General features: G+C 32.1%; 1 protein-coding gene across 20 annotated transcripts; it reads left to right on the forward strand.

The window, feature by feature from the left end:
* Positions 220-27,487, forward strand: LOC109850887. Of its 20 annotated transcripts, XR_002249600.1 has the most exons (8): positions 220-539; positions 14,723-14,913; positions 20,084-20,256; positions 23,089-23,251; positions 25,091-25,196; positions 25,281-25,359; positions 25,460-25,568; positions 25,665-27,487. XR_002249600.1 is itself a non-coding variant. In XM_020420975.1 (5 exons), the coding sequence occupies exons 3-5, from the start codon at positions 22,098-22,100 to the stop codon at positions 27,273-27,275; spliced, it is 414 nt and encodes a 137-aa protein (XP_020276564.1). In that variant the 5' UTR covers positions 14,034-14,047; positions 20,084-20,256; positions 21,959-22,097; the 3' UTR covers positions 27,276-27,487. The 20 variants fall into 20 exon arrangements, 2 of the variants coding, with proteins under 2 accessions (XP_020276564.1, XP_020276563.1); XR_002249588.1 differs by having other exon boundaries at positions 25,091-25,568; positions 25,665-26,287; positions 27,079-27,487; XR_002249590.1 differs by having other exon boundaries at positions 25,091-25,568; positions 25,665-25,786; positions 27,079-27,487.

The raw sequence follows: 27,487 nt of genomic DNA on the forward strand, positions 1-27,487 counted from the left end.
TAAACAAATATTTATTAGTATTAAAATTATAAACGAATAGAATTTAACTAAATTTATATTCGATTCGATTGATTATTCTTTATTGGATAACTTTTTACATCTTAACATCTGACTCATATTAATTAAACTTTTTTTTGCAAACACTACTTATCTATATCTAAATTTTTATATACAAATGTAACCTATATAAAAACTCAAGAGGGGGATTCTAGGGCTTTTCCATTTTCTTAGCCGCCTCCACCATTCGCTTCAGACCTGATCTCAGGGTTAGGCTCTCTCCTCACATCTTTGAGATCCGCTCAGCTGCTCGACCACTCCGACGATCAATCTTCGAGATCTGCCGCCTTTGGTCAGCTGCTCCGCCAGTTGTCTCCGACTCTCCTCTCCAAGATCCGCCACTCTGCTTGGCCATTGACAGTCTCTTCGGCCGTCAACAATCTTCTTCTCCGTCGATGCTCTCTTCCTCTCGAGTCTCGAAGCTCTCATCCCCCCTCTGGCATGTCCTCGACTACCCTAATCTACCATCCTTTCATCAAAATGTAAGAAAAGCTTAGAATTTTACAATTTTTTTATTTTGATTGAAATTAGTTGCTAAACGCATATTCGCTCTAATTTCTATCATTCGTGGTAATTTATTGTTTTACTTGAGCCTTTTTATTTCTATAATCAGTAGATGATTTATCTATTATTGAATTTAATTTTACTTTTTTATTTTTGTATTTAACTTTTCATGTTATTTTGCACGTTAATATCTTTGTAAGTAGTTGATTTCTGTGCAGTTCATTTTGCATGTTATTATTACATGTTAATCATTTTACCTTTGTCGTTCATCTATTTACCATTTATTTTGCGTGTTAATCTCATTGTAAGTAGTTGATTTCTATATTATTGAATTTATTCATGAGCATCACTTCCCATGAATATATGAGAATATATATTTATATGCTGTGGAATTAGGGTGATTAGGGTCTTATGCTAATCTAATCTGATTTTATGCTAATTAAAACTAATAACAAGTTATCCTAGCAAGTATGAAATACAACAAGATATGTGAGCTAGGATAAGCAATATGAACAATGAGATATATACTATATGATAAAATACATGTAAGGATATATAAACTAACACAAGGGTGAAATAAACAATCTACAAAAGTGATAGGACAATTTACAATGGCGACAAGAATGTAATGAATACTAAGCACAAATGAAAACGCCAAAGCAAACTCAAACACAAGCAAATGATCACGGAGTTCGGACCTTCCGTCCTACGTCTCCGCTCCCCACTCCCGGGGAGAAATCCACTATCATAACCGGGTTTTCTACGCTTACCCGAATAACTTTTACACCTCACAATGTTGGTTTTCAACCCTCACCGATCAACGTTCACACCTCACACTCTCACTCGGTTTTTTGGTTTATCGAAAACTTTACAACAACACACTCGGTTTTCTAGCTCACCGAAAACCTTACAATCTCACAATCTAACAAATGATTTATTCTCTATAATAGATGAGAACTCAATGTAAGCTCAAACTCAAAGTTACAACACTCACCAACCCAAATATACTATGTATGAATACAATAAGCTCAATGTGGGTGTGTGTAACAATAAGCTATCAAATCTAAACTCAATATAAAAACTAGCTTTAAAGAATGATAATCAAAACAAATATGCAAATGTAAAGCTAGATATGAGTTTAGAAATTCTTCTCTGAAAAAACAAGATAGAGAGATGGATTAAGATGAAGCCCAAACAATATAGATGATCTCCTCCACTTGTGAAACAGTCTTCATAAACCAAAGTCTTTTAAAACACATAAAACAAACTTTAAAACCCTTGTTAAACTTGTTTAAAACATTCTCATTTGATTGTTATGAAGGATGAGAGCAATGGGGTATTTATAGTCACCCAAAACCTCAGCCAAAAATCCCAAAGGAAAAGACCAAAAAACCTAAGAATCAGAAATCTGATTCTGTACCAAAACTAGTCGTTGGGCGATCGGCGGTCGACCGTGGAAAATCTCGCGGTCGACCGCTGAGCCACTTTCGAGGCTCGAAAAATTTCGCAGAGACTTTTACGGTGCGATTGTGGGAATTTTTGAGCTGACGGTCGCCCAGGCCGGTCGACCGCGAAAGTTTCTGCTGTCCACTCAGGAAAAAAACACAGGCGAGGTCGACCATAGCAGTCGACCGCAAATAGATATAAGAAATAACAGGTTTAGAAGCAGTTTGATGATTTTAAAACCCTGTTTAAAAATATCAAATAAATTTCAAAAAATGTAAATCTTTGGAAAATGATTGTAGACATGATAATACACATGCTACAAAAACTAGTTTTTAAAAAGGACCTACCAAATAAAAAATATCATCATTTTGCAAAATAGTCCAAAATATGAAAATGTGAACATATGAGTTTTGATATTTTAGCTTAACCATGTTTTAAAACAATACAAAATGATTTTCTAGACTTAATAAAAGATGTATATGATTGTTATTAAGTCCATAAACAAATAATATAATATTTTCACAAAATTGCATATTCTATGCAATATATACGAAAACACAATAGAGTATGAAATATGTAATTTCATATATATAAACATAAAAACCCAAAATACATGTATGTATATAACTTGGATCTTCAATTTGAATTGCATAGGCTTCACTCCACAATTCTGCCAACCTCCATTGGATATGATCATGAAAGCTCGATTCCATCCATCCTCCAACTTGTTGTTTGTCTAGAATAAATACGAAAATACAAATACTAGACAAACAACATTAGAAGTAAATTGTTTGTTAAACATCATCAAAAAATTGTTTGTTAAACATCATAAAAAAAAGAAGGCCAACAATCTCCCATTTTTTGATGATGACAAACAATTTACAAAAAAGATATATGTATGAAAGGAATTGAATATAAAAAATATAATATATCATGCATATAAACAAGAAAGAATATACTCATAATATTTCTTCCCCTTTGACAACATCAAAAAGGGGAAAACAAAAGAATGAAGAGAGCGAAAGCTCCCCTATCAATATGCATAGGTGAGTATAAAAACAATAATAGAAAAGGGAAGACTCCCCCTATCAAAATGCCTTAATGAATATATGCAATGAATGCTAAGGCATACATATGTGAGCAAGCAAGAAACATGCTAAACACAACTCACATACAAAAGACAATGAGAACACATATAAATATGTCAATATAAAAATAGTGTCTCATTAACACAAAAAATATAAAAACCATATAAAAGAATAGATTTATGAAAACAAAAGAAGAGGAACATGAGAATCATGCAAAAGTTTTCAAATGAAAATAAATCAACCAAAAGAAATCATAAATCAAAGTTTAAATCCAAAAATGATGTTTGATCAATCAAGAGAATTTTCTTTATGGGATTTGATCAAACCACATATGGAATACATTATAAGGCACGAATAGATGATCCATAAGCACAAACACATAAACATCATCATATAAGTGAAATATAATGAATTCAAAGCAATAATTCAAAACAAAATCTTTGATAAAAGAATTTCAAGAGAGACAACAATATATCAAGCTCTTAAGCTTGTTCTAATCCATATAATCATTCTAGCATCCGGTAAACATGTTTTGGGAATAAACACCCAATAAATCCGGAGGGTTATATAAACACAAACCTCTCATCAAAATTAAAACTAATAATCATGAAAATAAAAGATTTGATAAAAGAAAAATTGTTTTCATAACCAAAAGATCTTAAAAACATAATTTTCAAAACCAAGAAAATAAAAAAGAAAAACACTAAAATACTTGGTTTTTAAAAATCAAATTTATTTTGGTACCCAAAAATTCTTGGTACCAAGAGATTTAGGGACATGACCCCTATCTTTTAGCTTAAAGCTCTAGGATTATGAACCCTCTTGGGCATATATGGTGCACTAACACGGTCAAAACAATATTTACTCAAATGACCCTTCCGATTGCAATTTGTGTAATGAAAGAGATCCATTTGTTTTTGTGGACCTTTAGCTCATGCACAGGAATCATTTGTAAATGAAGATTATCTTTTAAAATTATTTTGCAAATTAGAAACATCATTAAACAAAGATGGTCTACTTAAGAAATTTGGCAAGTTTGAATATTTTTTCAAATCATAACAAAATTTTGCCAAATGGCCAAATCTACCACAAATATCATACTTAAACACATGTGGTCTATGAACACCATTGGTATAATATAAGCATCTTCAATAACTTCTCATAAATAGAATTGTTTAGATCTAACAAATATGTTAAATCTAGAACACCATTGGTCATAGGGGAGATTATCTATTTTAGGAGCAATAATAGGATCATAGCCTAAACAAGATGCACAATGTATGTCCATAATAAGAAAATATATGCAAGCAAGATACAAATAAAATTAAAACAAGATTAGCACAAAAAGATAACTTGGATCTTTAACTCAAGACGATTAGACCTTAAATTAAATAGCACCAAGCTCTGATACAAATTGTTAGATCCTAGAGGGGGTGATTAGGGTCTTATGCTAATCTAATCTGATTTTATGCCAATTAAAACTAATAACAAGTTATCCTAGTAAGTATGAAATACAACAAGATATGTGAGCTAGGATAAGTAATATGAACAATGAGATATATCCTATATGATAAAAATATATGCAAGGATATATAAACTAACACAAAAATTAAATAAACAATCTACAAAAGTGATATGGCAATTTACAATGGCGACAAGAATATAATGAACACTAAGCACAAATGAAAACGCCAAAGCAAACTCAAACACAAGCAAATGATCACGAAGTTCGGACCTTCCGTCCTACATCTCCGCTCCCCACTCCCGGGGAGAAATCCACTATCATAACCGGGTTTTTTACGCTTACTCGAATTACGTTTACACCTCACAATGTCGGTTTTCAACCCTCACCGATCAACGTTCACACCTCACACTCTCACTCGGTTTTCTAGTTTATCAAAAACTTTACAACAACACACTCGGTTTTCTAGCTCACCGAAAACCTTACAATCTCACAATCTAACAAATGATTTATTCTCTACAATAGATGAGAACTCAATGTAAGCTCACACTCAAAGTTACAACACTCACTAACCCAAATATACTATGTATGAATACAATAAGCTCAATGTGGGTGTGTGTAACAATAATCTATCAAATCTAAACTCAATATAAAAACTAGCTTTAAAGAATGATAATCAAAACAAATATGCAAATGTAAAGCTAGATATGAGTTTAGAAATTCTTCTCTTAAAAAACAAGATGGAGAGATGGATTAAGATGAAGCTCAAACAATGTAGATGATCTCCTCCACTTGTGAAACAGTCTTCATAAACCAAACTCTTTTAAAATACACAAAACAAACTTTAAAACCCTTATTAAACTTGTTTAAAATATTATCATTTGATTGTTATGAAGGATGAGAGCAAGGGGGTATTTATAGTCACCCAAAACCTCAGCCAAAAATCCCAAAGGAAAAGACCAAAAAATCCAAGAATTAGAAATCTGATTCTGTACCAAAACTAGCCATTGGGCGATCGGCGGTCGACCGTGGAAAAAAAAAAAAAAAAGCCACTTTCGAGGCTCGAAAAATTTCTAGAGACTTTTGCGGTCGACCGTGACAGTCGACCGTGGGAATTTTTGAGCTGACGGTCGACCATGGCGGTAGACCGTGAAAGTTTCTGCTGCTCACTCAGGGAAAACACAGGCACGGTCGACCGTGGTGGTCTACCTCAAACAAATATAAGAAATAACAGGTTTAGAAGCAGTTTGATGATTTTGAAACCCTGTTTAAAAATATCAAATAAATTCTAAAAAAATATAAAACTTTAGAAAATGATTGTAGACATGATAATATACATGCTATAAAAACTAGTTTTCAAAAATGACCTCTCAAATGAAAAATATCATTATTTTGCAAAATAGTCCAAAACATAAAAATGTGAACATATGAGTTTTGACATTTTAGCTTAACCATGTTTTGAAACAATACAAAATGATTTTGTAGACTTAATAAAAGATGTATTATATTGCTATTAAGTCCATAAACAAAGAATATAATATTTTCACAAAATTGCATATTCTATGCAATATATACGAAAACACAATAGAGTATGAAATATGTAATTTCATATATATAAACATAAAAACCCAAAATACATGTATGTATATATATAACTATATATATGCATGGAAACCAAAACTTATGTATATATATATAACTATATATATACGAAGAAACCAATAAATGTGTGTGTATAGATGATTGAGCTTAAAGTACTAACACAAATAATATAAAACCTAAACTACATTACCCAAGCTTGATCTTGATATTCATTATAGCTCAACTTGATAATCTTGCAGATGAAGCTTGAAGTTGGATCTTCAATTTGAATTGCATAGGCTTCACTCCATAATTCCGCCAACCTCCATTGGATATGATCGTGAAAGCTCGATTTCATTCATCTTCTAACTTGTTATTTGTCTAGAATAAATACGAAAATACAAACACTAGACAAACAACATTAGAAGTAAATTGTTTGTTAAGCATCATCAAAACAAGAAGGCCAACAATTATTAGCATAATCTTTTTATTGGATCGAGTATTCCATTATTATTTTCTTGATCCATAAAATTTCATCTTCTTCCTTCTAGATCTCTGTCGTTTTTTAGGCGCATGTTCGTCTCTTTGTAAGTAATTGATTCTCTAATATTTGTGCTAATTTGTTGTTGTACTTGAGACATATGATTTCCATAATCAATTTAATTAGCAATACAAAATTTATATATTATTGATTTATCATTATTGCCCTATTTTGAATAATTGGTGTAATCTGTAAATAAAAATTGCGTATAATTTGCTCATTTAAATTGCTCGCTTGAAATGAGTGTTAGTCCAATTTAAAGTTGTTAGACCCTAGAGGGGGGGTGATTAGGGTCTTATGCTAATCTAATTCGATTAAATGCCAATTAAAATTAATTAATACGTTATCCTAGCAAGTATGAAATATAACAACTATATATAAGCTAGGATAAGCAATATGAACAACAAAGAGGTATATCCTATGATATATGCAAGGATATGAAAACTAACACAAGGGTAAACAATATGAACTAGATAGTGGATCATATAAATAATGAGCTAATGACAATGGCGATATAAGATATAAGCATGAATATAAATGAACGCCAAAGCACACTCAAACACACTATATGATCACGGAGTTCGGACCTTCTGTCCTACGTCTCCGCTCCCCACTCCCGGGGAGAAATCCACTATCACGACCGGGTTTTCTACGCTCACCCGAATAACGTTTACGCCTCACAGTGTCGGTTTTCAACGCTCACCGAACAACGTCACTCCTCACACTCGGTTTTCTAGTTCACCGAAAACTTCACAACACACTCGGTTTTCTAGCTCACCGAAAACCTTACACCACTCACAATATAACAAATATAAATTTGTTCTCTACAATAGATGAGAACTCAATTAAGCACAAACTCAATGTTACAATCTCTCACAACCCTAATATACTATGTATGCAAATACAATAAGCTCAAATGGGTGTGTGTAACAATGAGATAATATAATCAAATCTAAACTCAATATAAAAACTAGCTTTAAAGAATGATAATCAAATAACTAAGCAAATGTAAAGCTAGATAGAGTTTAGAAAACTTCTCCAATAGATGACAAGATGGAGAGATGGAGATTGGAGCCCAAACAAGAAGATGATCTCCTCCACTTGTGAAAACAATCTTCAAACCAAACAAACACTAAAACACACTTAAACCCTTGTTTAAAACTCTTTAAACTTGTTTAAAACATTTCTTGAGTACCCTTAGAAGTATGAGGGCATGGAGTATATATAGGCTCATGAAACAAGCCCAAAAACCCAAGAAAACCAAGCAAAAAGACAAAAAAATGGATATATCAAAATCTGGAAAATATAGCCGTTATGCTACAGTAACCGCGTCCAGAGACATGCCCGGTCGACCGGAGTTACTGTAGCAGTGTGCAGTTGTTTTGTAAAATCAATTTAAAATAGTAAATGAACTCCAAAAATTATGAAATTTAGTGGGAATGTTCTAGACATATAGAATAACATGTCAGAGAAAGAATTTCTGAAAAACCATTTCCCAGTTGAGAGAAATAAATATTTGAACACAAATTTACAGTTTCTGAAAAACTGTTAACATATACGATTTTGTAAAATCAATTAGGCACAGTAAATCAACTCAAAAAATAGTAAACTTTTGATGAAAGTTTCTAAACATGTAGATAAACATGTCAGAGAAAGAATTTTTCAAATATAACTTCCCATTTGTGAAAACTCATCAGTTTTGTAAAACATGCACGAACATGTGCACGAACAAAAACATGATTTTGTAAATTCCATTAAACATAACAAATCAATTCCAAACTTGATAAAACTTTGCGAAATGTTTATAAACATGAAGACAAACATGTTAGAAAAATAATTTCTCAATTTGCATTTATAATTTGTGAAAAAACACTGTATTCTGCAAAAGCACTAAAAGACGTATATATGAAAAACATGTGATTGTTATTTTTGACTCAAAACAAGTTTTGAAAACTTATGGAATATTTATATGGACATAATAAAAGTTGTTTATGATGTAAATATAGTCCAAAACTTATTTTGCATAAAAACACTTATAGTTACGAAAATCACAAATATATATGTGTGTGTATGTTTGAGCTTATAGAATTAACACACATGATATAAACCTATACTAAATATACCCAAGCAATGATCTTGATCTTCATTGTAGCTCAACTTGGTACACGTTGCGGATGAAGCTAAACTTGGATCTTGAACTTGAATTGTACGATGCTTCACTCCATAATTCCGCCAACCTCCATTTGATATCGTCGTTAAAGCGCTATTCCATCCATCCTCCAACAACGTTGTTGAATTGTATACTCACAATATTTCTCCCCCTTTGACAACATCAAAAAGGGGACAAAAGAATTAAGAGAGCGAAAGCTCCCCCTATCAATAAGCATAGGTGAGTATAAAACATAAAAGGATATAGGGATTGCTCCCCCTATCAAAATGCCATATGGAGAATATGAAATAAAGATCATGGCAAATATGTGAGCAAGCATAAAAGATATGCTAACAATCACTCACATTCAAGAGATAATGAGAACACATATGAATATATCAATATGAAAAATAGTGTCTCATATCAAGGACCATAAAAACCATGTGTAAAGATAGATTTATGAAATCAAAAGAAAAGGAAAACATGAGAACCATGAAAAAAGTTTTCAAGTGAAAACAAATCACTCAAATGAAATCATAAATCAAGATTTGAGTCCAAAAACAATGTTTGATCAAAAAGAAAATTTTCTTTACATAACTTGATCAAACCACTCATAGAATACATTATAAGACACGAATAGATGATCCATGAGCACAAACATATAAATATCATCATATAAGTGAAATATAATGAATTCAAAGTAACAAGTCAAAACAAAATCTTTGACAAAAGAATTTCAAGAGAGGCAACAATATATCAAGCTCTTAAGCTTGTTCCAACCATATAATCATTCTAGCATTCGGTAAACATGATTTGAGAATAAACACTCAATAAACCCAGGGGGTTACATAAATATAAACCTCTCATGAAATGTTTTGGTACCCAAGAATTTTTGGTACCAAAAGATTTAGGGACATGACCCCTATCTTTTAAGCTCAAAGCCCTAGGGTTATGAACCCTCTTGGGCACATATGGTGCACTAACATGGTCAAAACAATATTCATTCAAATGACCCTTCCGATTGCAATTTGTGCAATGAAAGAGATCCATTTGTTTTTGTGGACCATTAGCTCGTGCACGGGAATCATTTGCAAACATGGTCAAAACAATATTCATTCAAATGACCCTTCCGATTGCAATTTGTGCAATGAAAGAGATCCATTTGTTTTTGTGGACCATTAGCTCGTGCACGGGAATCATTTGCAAATAAAGATTTTCTTTTAAAATTATTTTGCAAATGAGAAACATCATTAAACAAAGGTGGTTTACTTGAGAAATTTGGCAAGTTTAAATATTTATTCAAATCATAATAAAACTTCGCCAAATGACCAAATCTACCACAAACATCACATTTAAACTTTTGTGGCTTAATAAAATCATTTGTCAAATGAGATTTTCTTTTCAAATCAAAGCAATATTTGGCCAAATGACCAAAACGACCACAAAGATCACATTGCATGATAAGCATATGCATGTGTATGTGATGAGGAAGCTACATGAGATGCACAAGAAAGATTAATATTCTTATGTTTTTGTGCATCATAGCAAAATTTAGCTAGATGGCCTTTACGGCCGCAAATTGAACACTTATAAACTTTGCTATATATGTGTATATGTGTGCATGATGAGTAGATGATGATTTAGACTTGACACACATATCCATAAGCTTCTTATGATTATTGATGCATGTTTTTAAAGTTGAATCTAAGGATGAAATGCATTTTTTCATAAGATTCAAGTCTTCATTTTTTGGCACATATGCACCTTTAGAAGTAGAACATAAATAGTTATCTATAAAAGAAGCCGTATCATTTTGTATGTTCTTTACTTCTAACATGGCATTATCTCTTTCATGAGTTAAGCTAGAAATGGATGATGTTAATTTTTCATTTTCCAAGTTTAACATATCATTGTTTTCTTTAAGATTTTCATTTTCTTTAGCAATGATATCAAACTTGGATACTAGCTTCTCATGATCGGATTCTAAATTATCATGATTGCATTTTAAATCATTAAAATCTTTATGTAATTTGTTGTAGGCATGCAATAATTTCTTAGATGCACAAACAAGTTCATCACTAGATAATTCATTATCGGGTTCGAACTTGCAAACCTCACTAGGGCTATCGCCTAGTGGTCGTGTGCATGATGAAGCTCCAATATTACTTGAGGAAGAGTCCGCCGGAATCCTTTGGATCTCCTCCAAGTTACCATGATGTGCTTCTATGAATGTCCACAATTTGTAAGAAGAGTCCGCCGGAATCATTTGGATCTCCTCCAAGTTACCATGATGTGCTTCTATGAATGTCCACAATTTGTAAGCACTATCAAAAGAAACAAGCTTGTTAGAAATAGAAGAATCAAGTGCATTATGCATATATTCTAACACAATCTTGTTCATGGTAAACAATCTTTTGTCATTTTTACTCCACTTGGATTTCTCCATAGTGGGTACAATATAAGCATTATCAATAATTCCCCATAGATCAATATTTTTAGATTGCACAAAAAGTTTAAATCTAGAAGCCCATTGTGCATAGGGAAAGTTAATGAATTTAGGAGCAACATTGGATTCATAGCCTAACAAAGGTGCACAATTCATGTTCATGATAAATATATGTGTGCAAGCAAGACAAATGCAATCAAAACAAGATTAGCACAAAAAGATAACTTGGATCTTTAACTCAAGGCGATTAGACCTTAAATCAAAGAGCACCAAGCTCTGATACCAATTGTTAGACCCTAGAGGGGGGGTGATTAGGGTCTTATGCTAATCTAATCCGATTAAATGCCAATTAAAAATAATTAACAAGTTGTATTCTTGCAAGGTAGATATATAAAGAGATATGTGCAAGAATAAGCAATATACACAATGAGATATATCCTATATGATGAATATATATATGCAAGGATATATAAACTAACACAAGATAATATATCCTACCAACAAGGTACAACGACTCCTCAGTCGGAACAAAGTCCTTGGTGTTAGACCCTAGAGGGGGATGATTAGGGTCTTATGCTAGTCTAATCCGATTATATGCCAATTAAAATTAATTAATAAGTTATCCTAGCAAGTATGAAATACCATAAGATATATGAGCTAGGATAAGCAATATAAACAATGAGATATATCCTATATGATAAAATATATATGCAAGGATATATAAACTAACACAAGGGTAAACAATATGAAACAAGATAGAGGATGATATGAATAATGAGACAATGGCGATATGAGCAATGAGCACAAATATAAATGAACGCCAAAGCACACTCAAACACACTATATGATCACGGAGTTCGGACCTTCCGTCCTACGTCTCCGCTCCCCACTCCCGGGGAGAAATCCACTATCACAACCGGGTTTTCTACGCTCACTCGAATAACGTTTACACCTCACAGTGTCGGTTTTCAACGCTCACCGAACAACGTCACTCCTCACACTCGGTTTTCTAGTTCACCGAAAACTTCACAACACACTCGGTTTTCTAGCTCACCGAAAACCTTACACCACTCACAATGTAACAAATATAAATTTGTTCTCTATAATAGATGAGAACTCAATTAAGCACAAACTCAATGTTACAATCTCTCACAACCCTAATATACTATGTATGCAAATACAATAAGCTCAAATGGGTGTGTGTAACAATGAGATAATATAATCAAATCTAAACTCAATATAAAAACTAGCTTTAAAGAATGATAATCAAATAACTAAGCAAATGTAAAGCTAGATAGAGTTTAGAAAACTTCTCCAATAGATGACAAGATGGAGAGATGGAGATTGGAGCCCAAACAAGAAGATGATCTCCTCCACTTGTGAAAACAATCTTCAAACCAAACAAACACTAAAACACACTTAAACCCTTGTTTAAAACTCTTTAAACTTGTTTAAAACATTTCTTGAGTACCCTTAGAAGTATGAGGGCATGGAGTATATATAGGCTCATGAAACAACCCCAAAAACCAATAAAAACACCCCCAAAACATTAAAATAAACAAAAAATCCGGTCGGCCGGAGTTACTGTAGCAGTGCGCAGCTGTTTTGTAAAATCAATTTAAAATAGTAAATGAACTCCAAAAATTATGAAATTTTGTGGGAATGTTCTAGACATGTAGAATAACATGTCAGAGAAAGAATTTCTGAAAAATATTTTCCCAGTTGAGAGAAATAAATATTTGAACACAAATTTACAGTTTCTAAAAAACTGCTGACGTACACGATTTTGTAAAATCAATTGGGAACAGTAAATCAACTCCAAAAATAGTAAAATTTTGAGAGAAGTTTCTAAACATGTAGATAAACATTTCAAAGAAAGAAATTCTTAAATACCACTTCCCATTTATGAAAACTCATCTGTTTTGTAAAACATGCACGAACATGCACGAATGAAAAACATGATTTTGTAAATTCCATTAAACATAACAAATCAATTCCAAACTTGATGAAACTTTACGAAATGTTTATAAACATGAAAACAAACATGTTAGAAAAAGAATTTCTCAAATTGAATTTCCATTTGTGAAAACTCATGTATTTTGCAAGTATGTCCAAAACATGAAAACCTAAAACCATGCATGTATATATATAACTATAAATAATATCACAAAGTTTTCTCAAAATAGCGCATTTTGTGAGAAAATCCAATATTGTGTGTGTATATGATATTGAGCTTAGAGTATTAAACACACATAATATAAACCTATACTAAATTTACCCAAGTTTGATCTTGATCTTCATTGTAGATCAACTTGGTATACATGCGGATGAAGTTTGAACTTGATCTTTAACTTTGAATTGCAAGGCTTCAACCCGACATTCCGCCAACCTCCATTTGATATGATCGTTATGGCGCAATCCATCCAACCTCCAACAACGTTGTTTGCCTACAATACATAGGAATGTACAAACACTAGACAAACAACATTAGTAGTAAATTGTTTGTAAATCATCATCAAAACAAGAAGGCCAACAAAAGTCTTAACTAACTCTCTTTTGTGTCTTTTCTTCATACTAAAGGCAGGGAATTGCTTGAGTAAATTCTAGATAGTAGAGATCTTCCTTCTTAACTGTTGCTCAAATGCCTATAAGAGGTGTGAACTTTGTAAGAAAATTATAGCAAGGAAAGAATTACATGCATGAGTTAAAATGAAAGCTTGATCAGGTTGAAATTTATTTTAAGGAAAAAATTACGTTTTAGTGATCAACGCTGGTAATTTTTGAATTAGTGTATTTTATTTACTTTGTGTTCTTTCTGTATCATAATCTTTGGACATGGGTAATTTTTAAAAGACGTATCTTAGAGTAAAAATACTTATAATAATTAACTTATCTTTATAGTCTTTACATGGATTCGAATTAATTTATAATTGTTCTCAATTTTTAGATATGCTAATAAGCTATATATATTAATGCAAATGGTAATTTATTCCCACAAATATAGTTAAATGAAATAGTCTACATGTGAATAAATTACGACACACATAGCCTAATGAATTAATCTCATAATTAAAATAAAGTTTTTAGCATTCTATATTTTCTCATGAAGTTTATTATCTGATCCTCGTATTTTCCTTGATAAATAGATTTCCCGCTGTCAAAAAACAAATACATATGCATTTTAGTGTATAATGACAAATTAAAATGACAAATAAAAAACTTATGCTATATTTTCTCATGAAGTTTATGAGTTTAATGTTATAATTCGATGTTTTCCCTCTCTTAAAATCCTATTGAATAGATGCACTACTTTGGTGAAATCTGTAAATAAAATTAGGGATATATGCCTATAAGTTTCTCGTTTAAATTGCTTGCTTAAGATGAGCGTTGTTAGTCCAATTTGAAGTCTTAACTAACTCTCTTTTGTGGTTTTTTCTTCATACTAAAGGCAAGGAAATGCTTGAGTAAATTTGAGGCAGTATAGATCCTTCTTCTTAACTGCTGCTCAAATGGCTATAAAAGGTGTGAACTTTGCAAGAAATTTATCGCAAGGAAAGAATTGCCAGCATAAGTTAAAATGAAAGCTTGATCAAGTTGAAATTAATTTTGGAAGAAACTACCTTTAAGTGATCAACGCTGGTAAGTTTTTAATTAATGTATTTTAATTACTTTGTGTTGTTTCATTGTCATAATCTTAGGACATAGTTAATTTTTGAAAGACATATCTTAGAGTGAAAATACTTATATTAATTTATCTTTATAGTCTTTATATCGTTTCAACAGCTCTATTGTATATACCGCTGTCAATAAACAAATACATATGCATTTTAGTATACAATGAGAAATTAAAATGACAAATAAAATACTTATGCCATTATCATTAAGTTTCTTTATTCTAGTGCATCTACCATTTAGCGTAACTGGGTAGCAAGAAAATTTTGGATGTACATTCTTAATTTGTTTGATGTTTTGAGGAAAGGAATATATCAGTTATAACTATAAATTAAAAGGATTTATTGATTCTTGTTGCTCATTGTTATTGTTGGCTTTTTGTGTTTACATTGAGGTATTGGTTGTTAGCTTCTTATGGTATGTAATGGTCTGTTTGAGCTTAATGACAGATGGCTTTCTTTGGTACTCAATTCTGGTATGGGTTCTTTTGTTTTATGTTTTTTTTTAGATGGGCAGTGATGATGATAACAAACTGAGAATGCATCCTATTTTAATTAATTATGTAATATTTAGGCGAGGCAATTTTGTGTGGAATACAACCTACATTGATATTACCATGTTTGGGTGATGTAATCCCTCATAATAGCAGCCTACATTGCATCATAGTTTTATAGGAGAGACAATCTTTTATGACTAATCTATTTTTATCGTGAGCCCTAGTAAGTCTTCATAGATTTTGGTGATGAATTCGAGCTTGTTTAGCTATAATTTTAGTAGGAATTGGTGCTATTTTACAGCTTTTATAACTGACATAAATAGTTAAAATAGCTGTTTTTATCATGTAGCTTTTATAATTAAAAGAGCTTGTTTTATCATGTAGTCAGCAACAATATCTTTATAATTTGAATAAATTAATATATTTATATTACCTGTGAAGTTCCTAAAGCATCGAAATATACAACTTAATATAAATTGTTGCTTCTGAAGCCTTTATTGTCTCTGGTTGAGTATCAGAGAAATTCACAGACGAAGTCACTAACTGTAATTTGTTCTCACTGTGAGTATTCCTACATGTATAATGAAAAAGTTATTATCAGTAGTATAGATAGTTCATAATTTAATAATTTAAATGTTATGTTTCACAAAAAGTATGTTTTAAGCACTCTATTTTCTCATGAAGTTTATGAGTTTAATGTTATAAGTTGATGCTTTTCATCTCTTAGAATCCTATTGAATGTATGCACTAATTTGGTGAAATATGTGAATAAAATTGGGCATATATATAAATTGCCTATAAGTTGCTCAATGAAGTCATACCTGCTTATGATGAGCATTGTTAGTCCAATTTTGAAGTCTTAACTCTCTTTTGTGTCTTTTCTTCATACTAAAGGCAGAGAACTGCTTCAGTAAATATTGAGAGGGTACTTTCTCTACATAGACATAGGAAAAAAGGCTGCATAGACATAGAAATTGCTATAATGTTTGAACCTGAACAGATATTTGCACATAAACACAGTATCATGTCCAATATTCAACTACCATTCATTCATGCATGTGAGTTCTTAAACATAGTAAAGTACTTGCTCCAAAATAACCTTAATGTTAGACTAATACATATAACCACACCGAGTGTGTCAAAGCAGTTTCCATATAGAAAGTTACTATGATATTAAATTTTACTAAACAAAATATAAAGACCAAAATAAATTCATCAGGTTTGTGCACAAAAATTTGGTAGCAACTCCATTAAAAATTCAGATCCAGTTCTCCTTGCCACAGTCATTGGAAGTTCTCTTTCTTTTGAGATCTGCAACAGCACAAAATAGATAATGAGCTTTTTATGATATTGTATTCATATAGCACATACAACATGTAATAACTTATTATCAATCAACTTAACCTTCAGTTTTTTTTTAACAGTAGAATTCCTTTGAATGTTCTTGTCATCTCCAAGATCATTTATCCTTAAAGGTGAAATTTTGAAAATCTTTTCCATCTTTGGCTTGAGCAAAGTGTTAGTCAAGGGAGTGTACACAACTTTATCTCTTGAAATATTTTTAGGTGTCTGTAGGAGTACCTCTTCATGTAGATCAACAACTTTAACTTCTTGGGATTTCTTTGTAGAGAAAATTAGATGTAATGTACTATACATTGCCATTAAAATAATAAGCATTTCTAATAACTTTGATAAGTTTGATAACTTCAAATATTAGGTGTGTACCTGTGAATCACCTTCAATAACTTCGATAAGTTTTGTAACAGTGAAGCTCTCATTTCCTGTTTCATCATTATAAAAATAAAACTATGCAAAACAGATTTAAAGCTATCATTAAATTTGTAGGATATTATCGCGATATATATTAGATAAATGTATTAGATCAATAATCAAACAAAATAATTGCTTACCTTCTTTGAAGTTGTACTTTGTTAGCTTAACCTGAACTTTTATAGTCTTCCCAATAATTAATTTGATCATCTCTAGGAATATCTCCCTTTCATTGTCCGGCACAAAATCACACATTAGTTAAGAAATTCTTAATACATTTATCTTTTAATGTGAAGCAGTTTGATTATTTAGAGGTCGAGCTTACATATTCTATTATTCTTGATACCTCCTGGGTTGAAACTTTGATTAAATTTTCTGCTTCCTTTCCAAAGACAACGAATGTGCTGATTGTAGTTTTATCTTCCACATCCAATGTTTTTCTATACCTATTGATAATTTTATATTTAGAAAAATATGTAGTCAGAGTAAAAAGTCTGAGAATAATTTATTTGTAGCATGAAATAAATTAATTGTTTACTTGTTCTCTGCTAGGACTTCCTTGTTACATTGTATGCACCAATAGGTGTTCCCTGATTCCATCGTTTTCTTGTTGCAATATGAACACCCATGGTATCTCCATTTTTGTTCAAGTATGCCATTAATTTTCACCTGACATAAGAAATGATAGACCTGCACAAATTCATGATAATGAAGTCTATTCTCTTGAAAAATAAAATTTGATTCAACATATGAGTGTTTTTGTAACTTACTTCGCCTGTTTTCGGGTCTTCAAAGTATATTAATTCCATCAAAGTTGCTATTTCAAATTTTACTAACTTTGGTTGGCTTGGATTGAAGTTTACTGGTGTGGCAATAACTTGCAATTCAGTTTCGGAGTCCGTATTTCTGTACATATACATATTTTATTTAAAATTATGTATAAAAATTGGAAAATGATGTTAAAGTAAATCATATTGTGTATGAAGCAAATGTTATAGTACATGTGCATGTGTACATCAATAATTTTAATGTTTACAAAAATAATAATGGCTAATTTTTGCCGTATATGCAGTTTAAAGATTACATATGTGATAGTTCCAATACCCGTGACTCTTCGATGTTTATGTAAACTTTTGAACCCGTACTTGCTGATGCTGAGAATTGACCTGAACAAATTATAGCTTTTATTTTAAAATTATTCCATAAAATCTTAGTTGATTGGTATAAATATTATTGTTTCAAGTTATTCGTATTACCTCTGAAAGTATTTATGACAATACCAGTGATAATCATGACCATATTGTTCGGGTCTTGATTTTGAAGTTTGCTTTCCAAGTCAACAGGTAATTTGTTCCATAGTGTAGCTTTGAGTTCAGTATTGCTATAATCAAGGCATATGCACTTTAGTATTGTTAAGATAATTTAATAGAATGAAGCTGCGTTATTTATATATATTCCTACAATGTCGATACTAAATCTCACCTTTCATCTATCAACTTCAATGATCTTCTAGGACAACTCTTTTGTCCATTGCAGTTAGTTCTAATGGGTATATTTCCTTTACAATTTCAAAGATATCTATTGAAGATATAATATATATTTAATACTATCAGAAAACATGTATTATTGAAAAGATGGATCGGCAATTAAAATTACAACCTGTCAAGTAAGATTTATTTGTGCTGAGTGAAGGCAAGTCATTGAATGTTGTGTAGTGGAATTTGTACTTGGGAATTAAAATTTCATAATCTTGCAAGATATGGATTTGAGTCTGCCTGCAGAAACTTATCATAAACTTGTTCCTTGTAGCTCTGTAGTTACCAAATGAATGAATGACTCGAAACTTTGATAGAACATGAATGTTGCCTTCTTCCAACATAGGATGAAATCTAGACATTTCATTAACATGAATACTTCTCTGAATTAAAGTTTCCTGTAGAATATAGATATTATAAAAAATTAAACTTGAATGATGGAAATGTAAATTATGAATTATATTTTGTGCGAAAACATCAATAAAGAAAACAATGGAAGTGACTATAAGGTTATAAATTTCTTACAGATTCGTCCAAGATGATGATATACAGTCCATAATGTTCTTTTGTTTTGATGTTAATATTCTCACATATGTTTGTTACACGGGCCTTAATAGTAACATCTTTTGATTTGATGTTAAGATCCTTGATTGTTGTGTACACTCCAACTTCCATCTTGAACCGTGCAAACCTGTAACCAATTAATAAGTATGATAGATCATATAATTTACATATAAAGCATTAAACTGTATGCAATGTTAGATAATAGAACACAGATTACAATGAATAATTGGACGCAATGTTCGATAAGTTCAGTTTATTTGTATTATGTATGTATACTGCATACCATATCACCAAAGTATACTCAATCTAGTTAAAACTATTGTCATAATATAATAATGACATGCAAGTTACATTGTGTTTGATCCCTGTAATACCTTAATTCAAGTTGTTGAAAATTTTATGATAAACTACATTCACTGTAACTCCATCATAAGCCACATTATCGTCATTATCAACAATAAGAATTTTAAGACCTTGAGGGGTCGTCACTCTTTACACTGCGACGTAAAACTGTCCATGTGTGAAACATGGTCTTGGAAGGTACAAACCCACATAATTCAATGTTTGTCCCTGACTTTTGTTAATAGTCATAGCAAAACATGTTTTAATTGGTAATTGTCTTCGTTTCATATGAAAATTCCATTGAGAATTAGTGTTTATACTGATAATTCTTGAAAGAAAATTCTTTGAACCTATGTGGCTACCACTGATGATTCTAGCCTCGATGACCCATTTTAATAACTGAGTAACAATTAATCTTGTGCCATTACAGAGTCCTTCAATAGGGCTTAGATTACGCAGGAGCATGATTGGAGTTCCTACTTTTAGTTTTATCTCATGATTTGTCATGGAAGGAAATGTCAAAGAATTAAGAAACGCTGTCGGATATAGTGATTGATTTAATTGCAGATTTGGAGATGTTTGGCAAATAGATACTGAACTGAGGTATGTTGTGAGTTCTCCTTCTATTTTATCCAGTACACAATTGTTTATGATGTCAACTGTCTTATTTCTTGGAGTTAGTATTGCTCTTTCTTCCAAATAACTATGATTATAGCAATTCTGTTGGATATCTGGATATGTTGATACAATTATATCTTCTATTGCATCTATTGTTGGTTGAAGTAGAAGTTGCTGTGGAATTACAATTTTAGGCTCCTCTTCGTTCTCACAATCTTTGAAAGATAATGTCCCACTACCAACTTCAAGTACCCATTCACTGAATTCAGACGCATTCATTCCTAGCTGATCAGATGATTGATGTTGGATCCTCATATTCTGTGTCAATTTAAAAAATTTAAAATAATTCCATAACTTAGATCTACTGAGCGTAGCATATATAATATCATGTTTTGAGCCGCGTGGTACGACAGGTAAAATTTGCCTAAAATAACCTCCAAGAACCACTGTTATGCCATCGAAAGGTTTATCTGCCAACATTGAATTATCTTTTCCCATAATATCTCTTAGCGTTCTGTCAACTGCTTCAAATGCAAATCTGTGTATCATTGGAGCTTCATCCTATATATAATAAGCTTTGTCTGTTTAATGAGATTTGCCTCTATAGTTCCTTGTTTAATTCCACATGTTGAATGTTCATTCAATATGATTGGTATTTTAAACCGAGAATGAGCAGTTATCCCATGAGGTAGTAGTATTGATGCTATTCCAGAGGATGCGACTGGAAGGACTATTTTTCCTTCAGAACGAAGTTTTGTGCAAATTGACTTCCACACATAAGTTTTACCAGTCCCTCCATGACCATACAAAAAGTATAGTCCCCCACTTCTGTTGTATACAGAGTCAATAACAGCGTTATATACATCTCGTTGTTGGGTGTTGAGTCCTTAAAAATATATCTCATGTTCCTTTTGCAATTCCTCCCTATTGAAGTTTAACTCTTGACTTATAAGTTTATCACTGCTTTGCTTCAAAAGTTGGGGATCCGGTGTGGGCATTCCATTGAAGTTTAGTAGAGACAGACCATTTTGTAGTAAGAGGTCTTGAATTTCTAAAAGAGCATGGTTCTGAAGCTGAGTATCAGTCATATCCAAAGTTGGCATATTGAGCAATTTTCTTTACATCTCAACAAACCCTTCAGTAAGACACTTCCAATTGTCATTCCGCAGTTTTTTGGGATTTATCACTTCACCAAAGATTAATATCTGTGCAAATAACTGTCTCATTTGACGCCCTGAAGATGAATATGATGTTTCACCTATACCATGTTGCCATTCATTATCATCATCTAATAATATCATTGTTGCACAGGTCTCCTTATAGGTTTGATAAACTGTTCCATTAAACTCTCGTATATCGTCAAATGACTTTGGTCCTTTGACCACATTCAATAATAAGCGAAGATAAAACCTTTCCCCACATGATGGATGTGCATAAACTATCCGTCCGACGCTTTGTCCTTTCTTTCTAAGTTTCCAACATTTCTCATTTTCCTTCCACACAAATTTTGTTGGAAACTCTGCATATGTAAGATCTCTTGCCTTAGGATAACATTTATTTGCTTCCATCCATTCCTTAAATTTGGTTTGTTTGGACTGAACATCATTCACAATATCTTGTAGATTATCATTGTCTTTGAAAACTATTGGCTCATGTTCAACTAAATGAAATGGAAGTCTTTCAACAGAGGGGGTTCGATAGTGGATATCAAAGCCATAAATCCTCCATATTGATTCAGGAGCAAATATATATCTACAATCAAGATAGTGTTGTACTTCATCAAGTCTTTCTTTCGCATTGGAAGAAGATGCTGCATTATTGCTTTTATGTTGAAGAGATGCCGAGACATAATCGGGTCCCTTAGTGATATATTTGAAGAGGTATTTGATAGATCTACCTCTATTACACCATTCGACATTGATATGGGCTTGATACTTAACAACTAAGTTTCGATTGTATGGTACCACATAGCTATTGTCAAGCTTAATTCCTCTTTTTTCAACCCAAACATTTTCATCACATCTCCTACGATATATAGGAAACCCAACATCATCGATGCAGGTCTGGTTGATATATTTCTTAGGGAAATGTTTTGTGCACTTCAAGTTTTTCATACATGGAGATCTTGGTGCAACTTGTCCACATGGTCCATGCATCATATATTTCGATACAGCATCATATCCAACTGGGTCTTTTGTTTTGTCTGGAATTTCAGCGACAATGATTTCATCAATCTTTGTTGGTGTTGGATATCTATGAGCAGGATGTAGCCAAATCAAAATATGTGCATGTGGTAGGCCTCGTTTCTGAAATTCTATTGTATATACCGCTGTAAAAAAATACAGATGCATTTTAGTATACAATGACAAATTAAATAATATATACATAATTTAGAACTTAATTTGCCTAACAACAATTTTGAATCTAATTGCATGTGTACAAAGTCTATGTTTATATTCCTTTTTAATGTTAAAGCTGTAGTTCGTCTTTTTACAGTAAAGGAAAATAGCTTAAACAATGGAAAGAAAAACCTCATCAGACTTTTTTATGCAAATTTTTGTTATGTGCATAAAGAGTTTCATTTTTTTTTAAAACTTCATCAGAACCTTGGCATCTAAATTCGGATGCCCCCTTGAGAAATACGTACTGCATCCACCTTCTGGAACATATTCGACGCTTTGACGTCTATAATGATATATTACCAATTTGAGACGTTAATTTTTCACACTCAATAAGTTTGAAGATACCATCAGTGTTTCAAAATTAATATTCTTGAAGGCGGAAGAATAACCATTCGTATTTCAATCTTGCTTACAGATAAATGAAAATTTGGAGCAGTGGTCATATCTACATGAGTTGTTACCGTGCTCTAAAGATGATTGCGTGAAGGACAAAAATAAGTATGGGCACCATGAAAGTGTTGCGCCTTTGTCATTTCAGAATCAAGTTTTTGAAGGGCCCGACACGTACATAGAAACAGGTGATGAGAATATAACATAAGTGTGATTTGTCCATTTGAAATATGAATATTTGTGCATTCAGATCTTTGCTACTTTGTGTGTGACATTTTTTTTTAGATATACATTGAAAAAATAAAATGGTTTATTTTTCAAAAATCATCACTACGTCTAAGCTTTACGCGCTCATGCACATTTCTTCATACATATATGCATAAACACGTGCACACATGAATTAACACAGTTGTAAAGGTGCACACAGATGAGCATATAGACAAAAACCTGCACCCACTCGCTTGTGCACCTGTTATATATTTTTTGTGCGTCTCTATCTTCAAAAAAAGAGAAACATGTGGTTAGGAGCTTATATGCTTTTATTTTAGTGATATTCTGGTGGGTTGATTTCATTAAAAAGTGATTACTTCTATATCTGAATGATCGGAGATGTAAATATGGTAAATTAAATCGGGCCTGCTATACACTTTTCAAAATGATTAATAAAATTGGTTCATGCAGGTACCTAACTTGCCTTTTTTTAGTTGAAGATATTATTTCATAAACCAAAAAGTGAAGACATATACGTGCCTGTCCTCAATCATAGTGTGTGTCTACTTCATTGTTTTACTTCTGACATTGTAATTGATATTAACTACTTTTTTCTCATATTATAAAAATTATTACTTACAAATGGCATAAGCTTTAGCTGTGGTACTTAAACTTAATTTAAGCATGTAACCAAGAGGAAAGTATATATTGTTTGAGAAGCTAATTAAACTATTGGATAATCTTTATTTCATTAAAATGTGATTACATCTATATGTGAATGATCGAAGATGTAAATATGATAAATTAAATCATACATGTTGTACACTTTCCAAAATGATTATTCATTTGTAGATCCTTCATCAATGAAATCTAGTTGATTCTTGCAACACTCTTTCGCGATATCTGGGTCTTTGCATCAGGGTCTTTGTCCACCATTATTTTTGAGAAACTCAATGATTTCATTCCACTTTGGATTTGATGTTACCGTGATGAAAAGATCAGGGTTTCCCATAACACGGCAAAGAGCTATTGCATCTTGGTATTTTTGGGTCATATAACGTGGTCCGCCGGTGAAAGAGGAAGGTAAAACAATTCTCTTACCTACTTGTGTGCCTTCATTATCTCCTCTATGTAGTGCATCCTTGATACCACAGTATAACTCTGCACGGATCTTTGACTGATTAACTTTAACCCAATGAAGTCTTTCCTCCTCAATGCAGGTCATGAGATCCACAATGTAAGTTTGTAATAGTTTCCCTGATAATAGTAATGTTTTTGCCTCAGTCTGACGCTGCTACAAACGAAATGAAGCATACTCCATGTATGTAACTTCTTTCCTTTTTTCTGAGCATGGTTGGTGTTTTGATTAAGTTCCACGCCAAGTCTAAAACCATCCTCTCCATATGGAAAAAGTAGGGGATGTTGCATTGCCATAAAGTTTGGGTGGAGATCACTTATCCTTGTTAATCCCAATTTATGATCATCAACAACAATGTCTCGAATGCCAATTGTATCTTCAATGTTGCCGACAATTAAGCCAGCAATCTCCCCTGCAGTTGGCATGTTTTGATGTCGGCCGTCACCGCTTCGGGCTGCCTTTATAATCAATTTGATAGGAATTAAACTATCTTGTTTTAGTCTATCCCTCACCATTCGAAAGCATTTAACCAATTCATTACATGAATCTAACATAGTTAGAAGTCCTTCAACTATATCCCAATCTAATTCCATGTAATTATTTAACGCATTCATATGATTTTCTAATTCATTATCTGTATCATAAATGTAGAGATGACAGAATTTTGGGTTATTTCCAGGGACTGGTCTCAAAGAATCTATTTTGTGATGGTTTGACCATTTAGACGGAAACAATAAGGCCCACCTCCATTATTGTATGCATTGTCAATTGTCCCGCCTGAGGAAGTAAATGCAAAGATTGAGTTATAACTTCTGATATTTTCTTTAAATTTCTTGCTTCTGCTATCTTAACCGGTTAACAAATTCCAGAGAAAAGCGGGAGGATGCTTGAGGAGAGAAAATTTGACAGAGCCTTTTCGACAGCATAATGAGAAAGTTGGATTCTCAGGTCTCCTTGATTTATCAGCTCTTTCTTCATACCAAAGCATAGCATCACAATGTTCGCAAATAAAAGTTGGTGATCCAACATTATGTATATCACTGTACAGACCTAGAAGTACACAACAAATGACAATGTTATACAACAAATGACAATGCATCAATGTCAACAGCATATGATGCAAGAAAATGGGGACAATTATTTGACATGAAAATAAAGTAAGGAAATTATACATTTCTCATTGATTTGTTTGTCTTTTCTCCTTCCTTTGTTGCTAGGAATAACTGAATTAGATTGGTTATGGTTTGTAATAGGTTGTACACTATCCTCCATTTGCAAGTGAGAATCGTCGAATGATGAATCAATTAATATCTGTTCGATCCTTGTACGCTTGATAATAACCGGGGATGTATCCTGAAAGAAAGTAGTGCTACAGGTACCGTTATCTCTATGAACAACTTTCCTCTTTCCTGGTCTCTCTTTGTTATTATAGGATCGAAGAGCTGAAAACAGATGACGGCTTGTTAGTATTAATGAATAAAAGTTTGTCAAAGTTGTAGTGCGTCAACAAAGAGGGAGTACTTTCTCACTTTGATTGGTCAGGTCAATGATCTGTGATTCCGACGAATTCAACTCTGTAGGTAATAATTTTAATAATTTAAGGTTATTGCTGTAGATTTCTATTAACTATCAAATTAGGCATTAGTTTATATAAAGATTGTTACCTGTTATTCTGTCAATGAGCTTTGGAGATGCAGGTGATGTGAAAGAACTAACATCCATTAAGCTGCTACTTATATTCTCCATAATATGCTCCGAAAGATATTTTCTCAGAAAGTGCGAATTGATATATTCTCCGAGAGAGATTTTCTAGTAAATGGTAGCATACATTCCATATATGCTCAGAAAGTTCCATATATGCGCAGAAAGATGTGTGGTAAGTTACCTTATTCACTTGCATATATACTTGTATATATGCTCCGAAAGATATGCAGCATACATTCCACGTATGCTCAAAAAGTTGTGTTAAATGGGTGGATAGATGCCACAAATACTGATACTAAGATATAGAAAACTGAATATTTCCAGTTTATAACAAATTTTGAATCATGATACAATATAAAATGTGTACAGGTTATATCAGAGTCAAATTAATATTCAATAAGTTAACATTTTCAGAAGTATATATATTCATGAATTAAAGAACAAAGAAGACCTCTAATACTGAAAGGAGCATAGCATACTTACAAAATGATTTAAGAGTTGATTCCATAAGCTTTTTTCACTTCTATATAATTGAAACCAAAAAATCATAATTTAGCTCCGGTACTTGAAATAAAATTTAAGCAGGTAACCAAGAGGAAAGTATACATTGCTTGAGAAGCTAATTAAACTAATGTAAGAAGTTGGTCATCATAAATGCTTTAAAAATTGAGTTTGATATGAAAAATGTGATGTATATAGGCAGAAATCAGGCATAAATCATAAATGTGTTAAATACTGACTTAATCATAAAATAATCAAGAAATAGTGACCTTATTGCTAATTGAAGAACATGTTGGAGAAAATTGAGAAAGGGTAAAAAAAATCACCCAAGCAAGAGGTTATTGTGAGATTGTTGGAATAAGAAAAGATTTTAGATTGTATATATATATATTTCCTTATTGCTCTTTTATGGCATGACAACTTATTATAAATTATAATTTAAGTTTTGCCTCTTTTTTTCAGATTGCCGCTTTTTTCACAGCTTGTTTGAAAAGACTTTGCATTCAAAAATTTGGTGGTTTTTTCAAAATTTTGGTAAGCTGGAGAATTTTCACACATTTTCGCTGAAGTTCAATGCACACGCAACGTATATGTGGGGCCCTCATAACGCTGTAGCAATTCCAGATATTGAAGAGATATTTAGCTATACTATACTTTGATTAATTTTTTTCACAGATTGCCACTCTCTTTTGTTTTGTTTTTTTTTTTTTTTGGTTTACCCATGTATATGTGAGGTTTAAGCAGGATAATTTTGTAAGCAGAATATGCGGGGCCCACTCAAGTTTGATTAATTTTGTAAGCTGGAAAATTTCGGTAATGTTGGGTGAACATGGGCTTGGTTTAATTAATTTTGTAAGCTGGAGAATTTTCA

Source organism: Asparagus officinalis, chromosome 7 (genome assembly GCF_001876935.1).
Source record: "Asparagus officinalis chromosome 7, Aspof.V1, whole genome shotgun sequence".
In the NCBI taxonomy this organism is placed as follows: Eukaryota; Viridiplantae; Streptophyta; class Magnoliopsida; order Asparagales; family Asparagaceae; genus Asparagus; species Asparagus officinalis.

What these genes read in the sequence shown, in the direction of transcription:
- LOC109850887 (XM_020420975.1), top strand. Translation starts at nt 22,098, where the DNA reads ATGTTGAAGAGATGCCGAGACATAATCGGGTCCCTTAGTGATATATTT. An exon ending in TTAGTGATATATTTGAAGAG is followed by an intron (nt 22,152 to 23,088) that starts GTATTTGATAGA and finishes TCTTGCTTACAG; the next exon opens with ATAAATGAAAATTTGGAGCA. An exon ending in CGACACGTACATAGAAACAG is followed by an intron (nt 23,252 to 27,078) that starts GTGATGAGAATA and finishes TCTTTTTTTCAG; the next exon opens with ATTGCCGCTTTTTTCACAGC.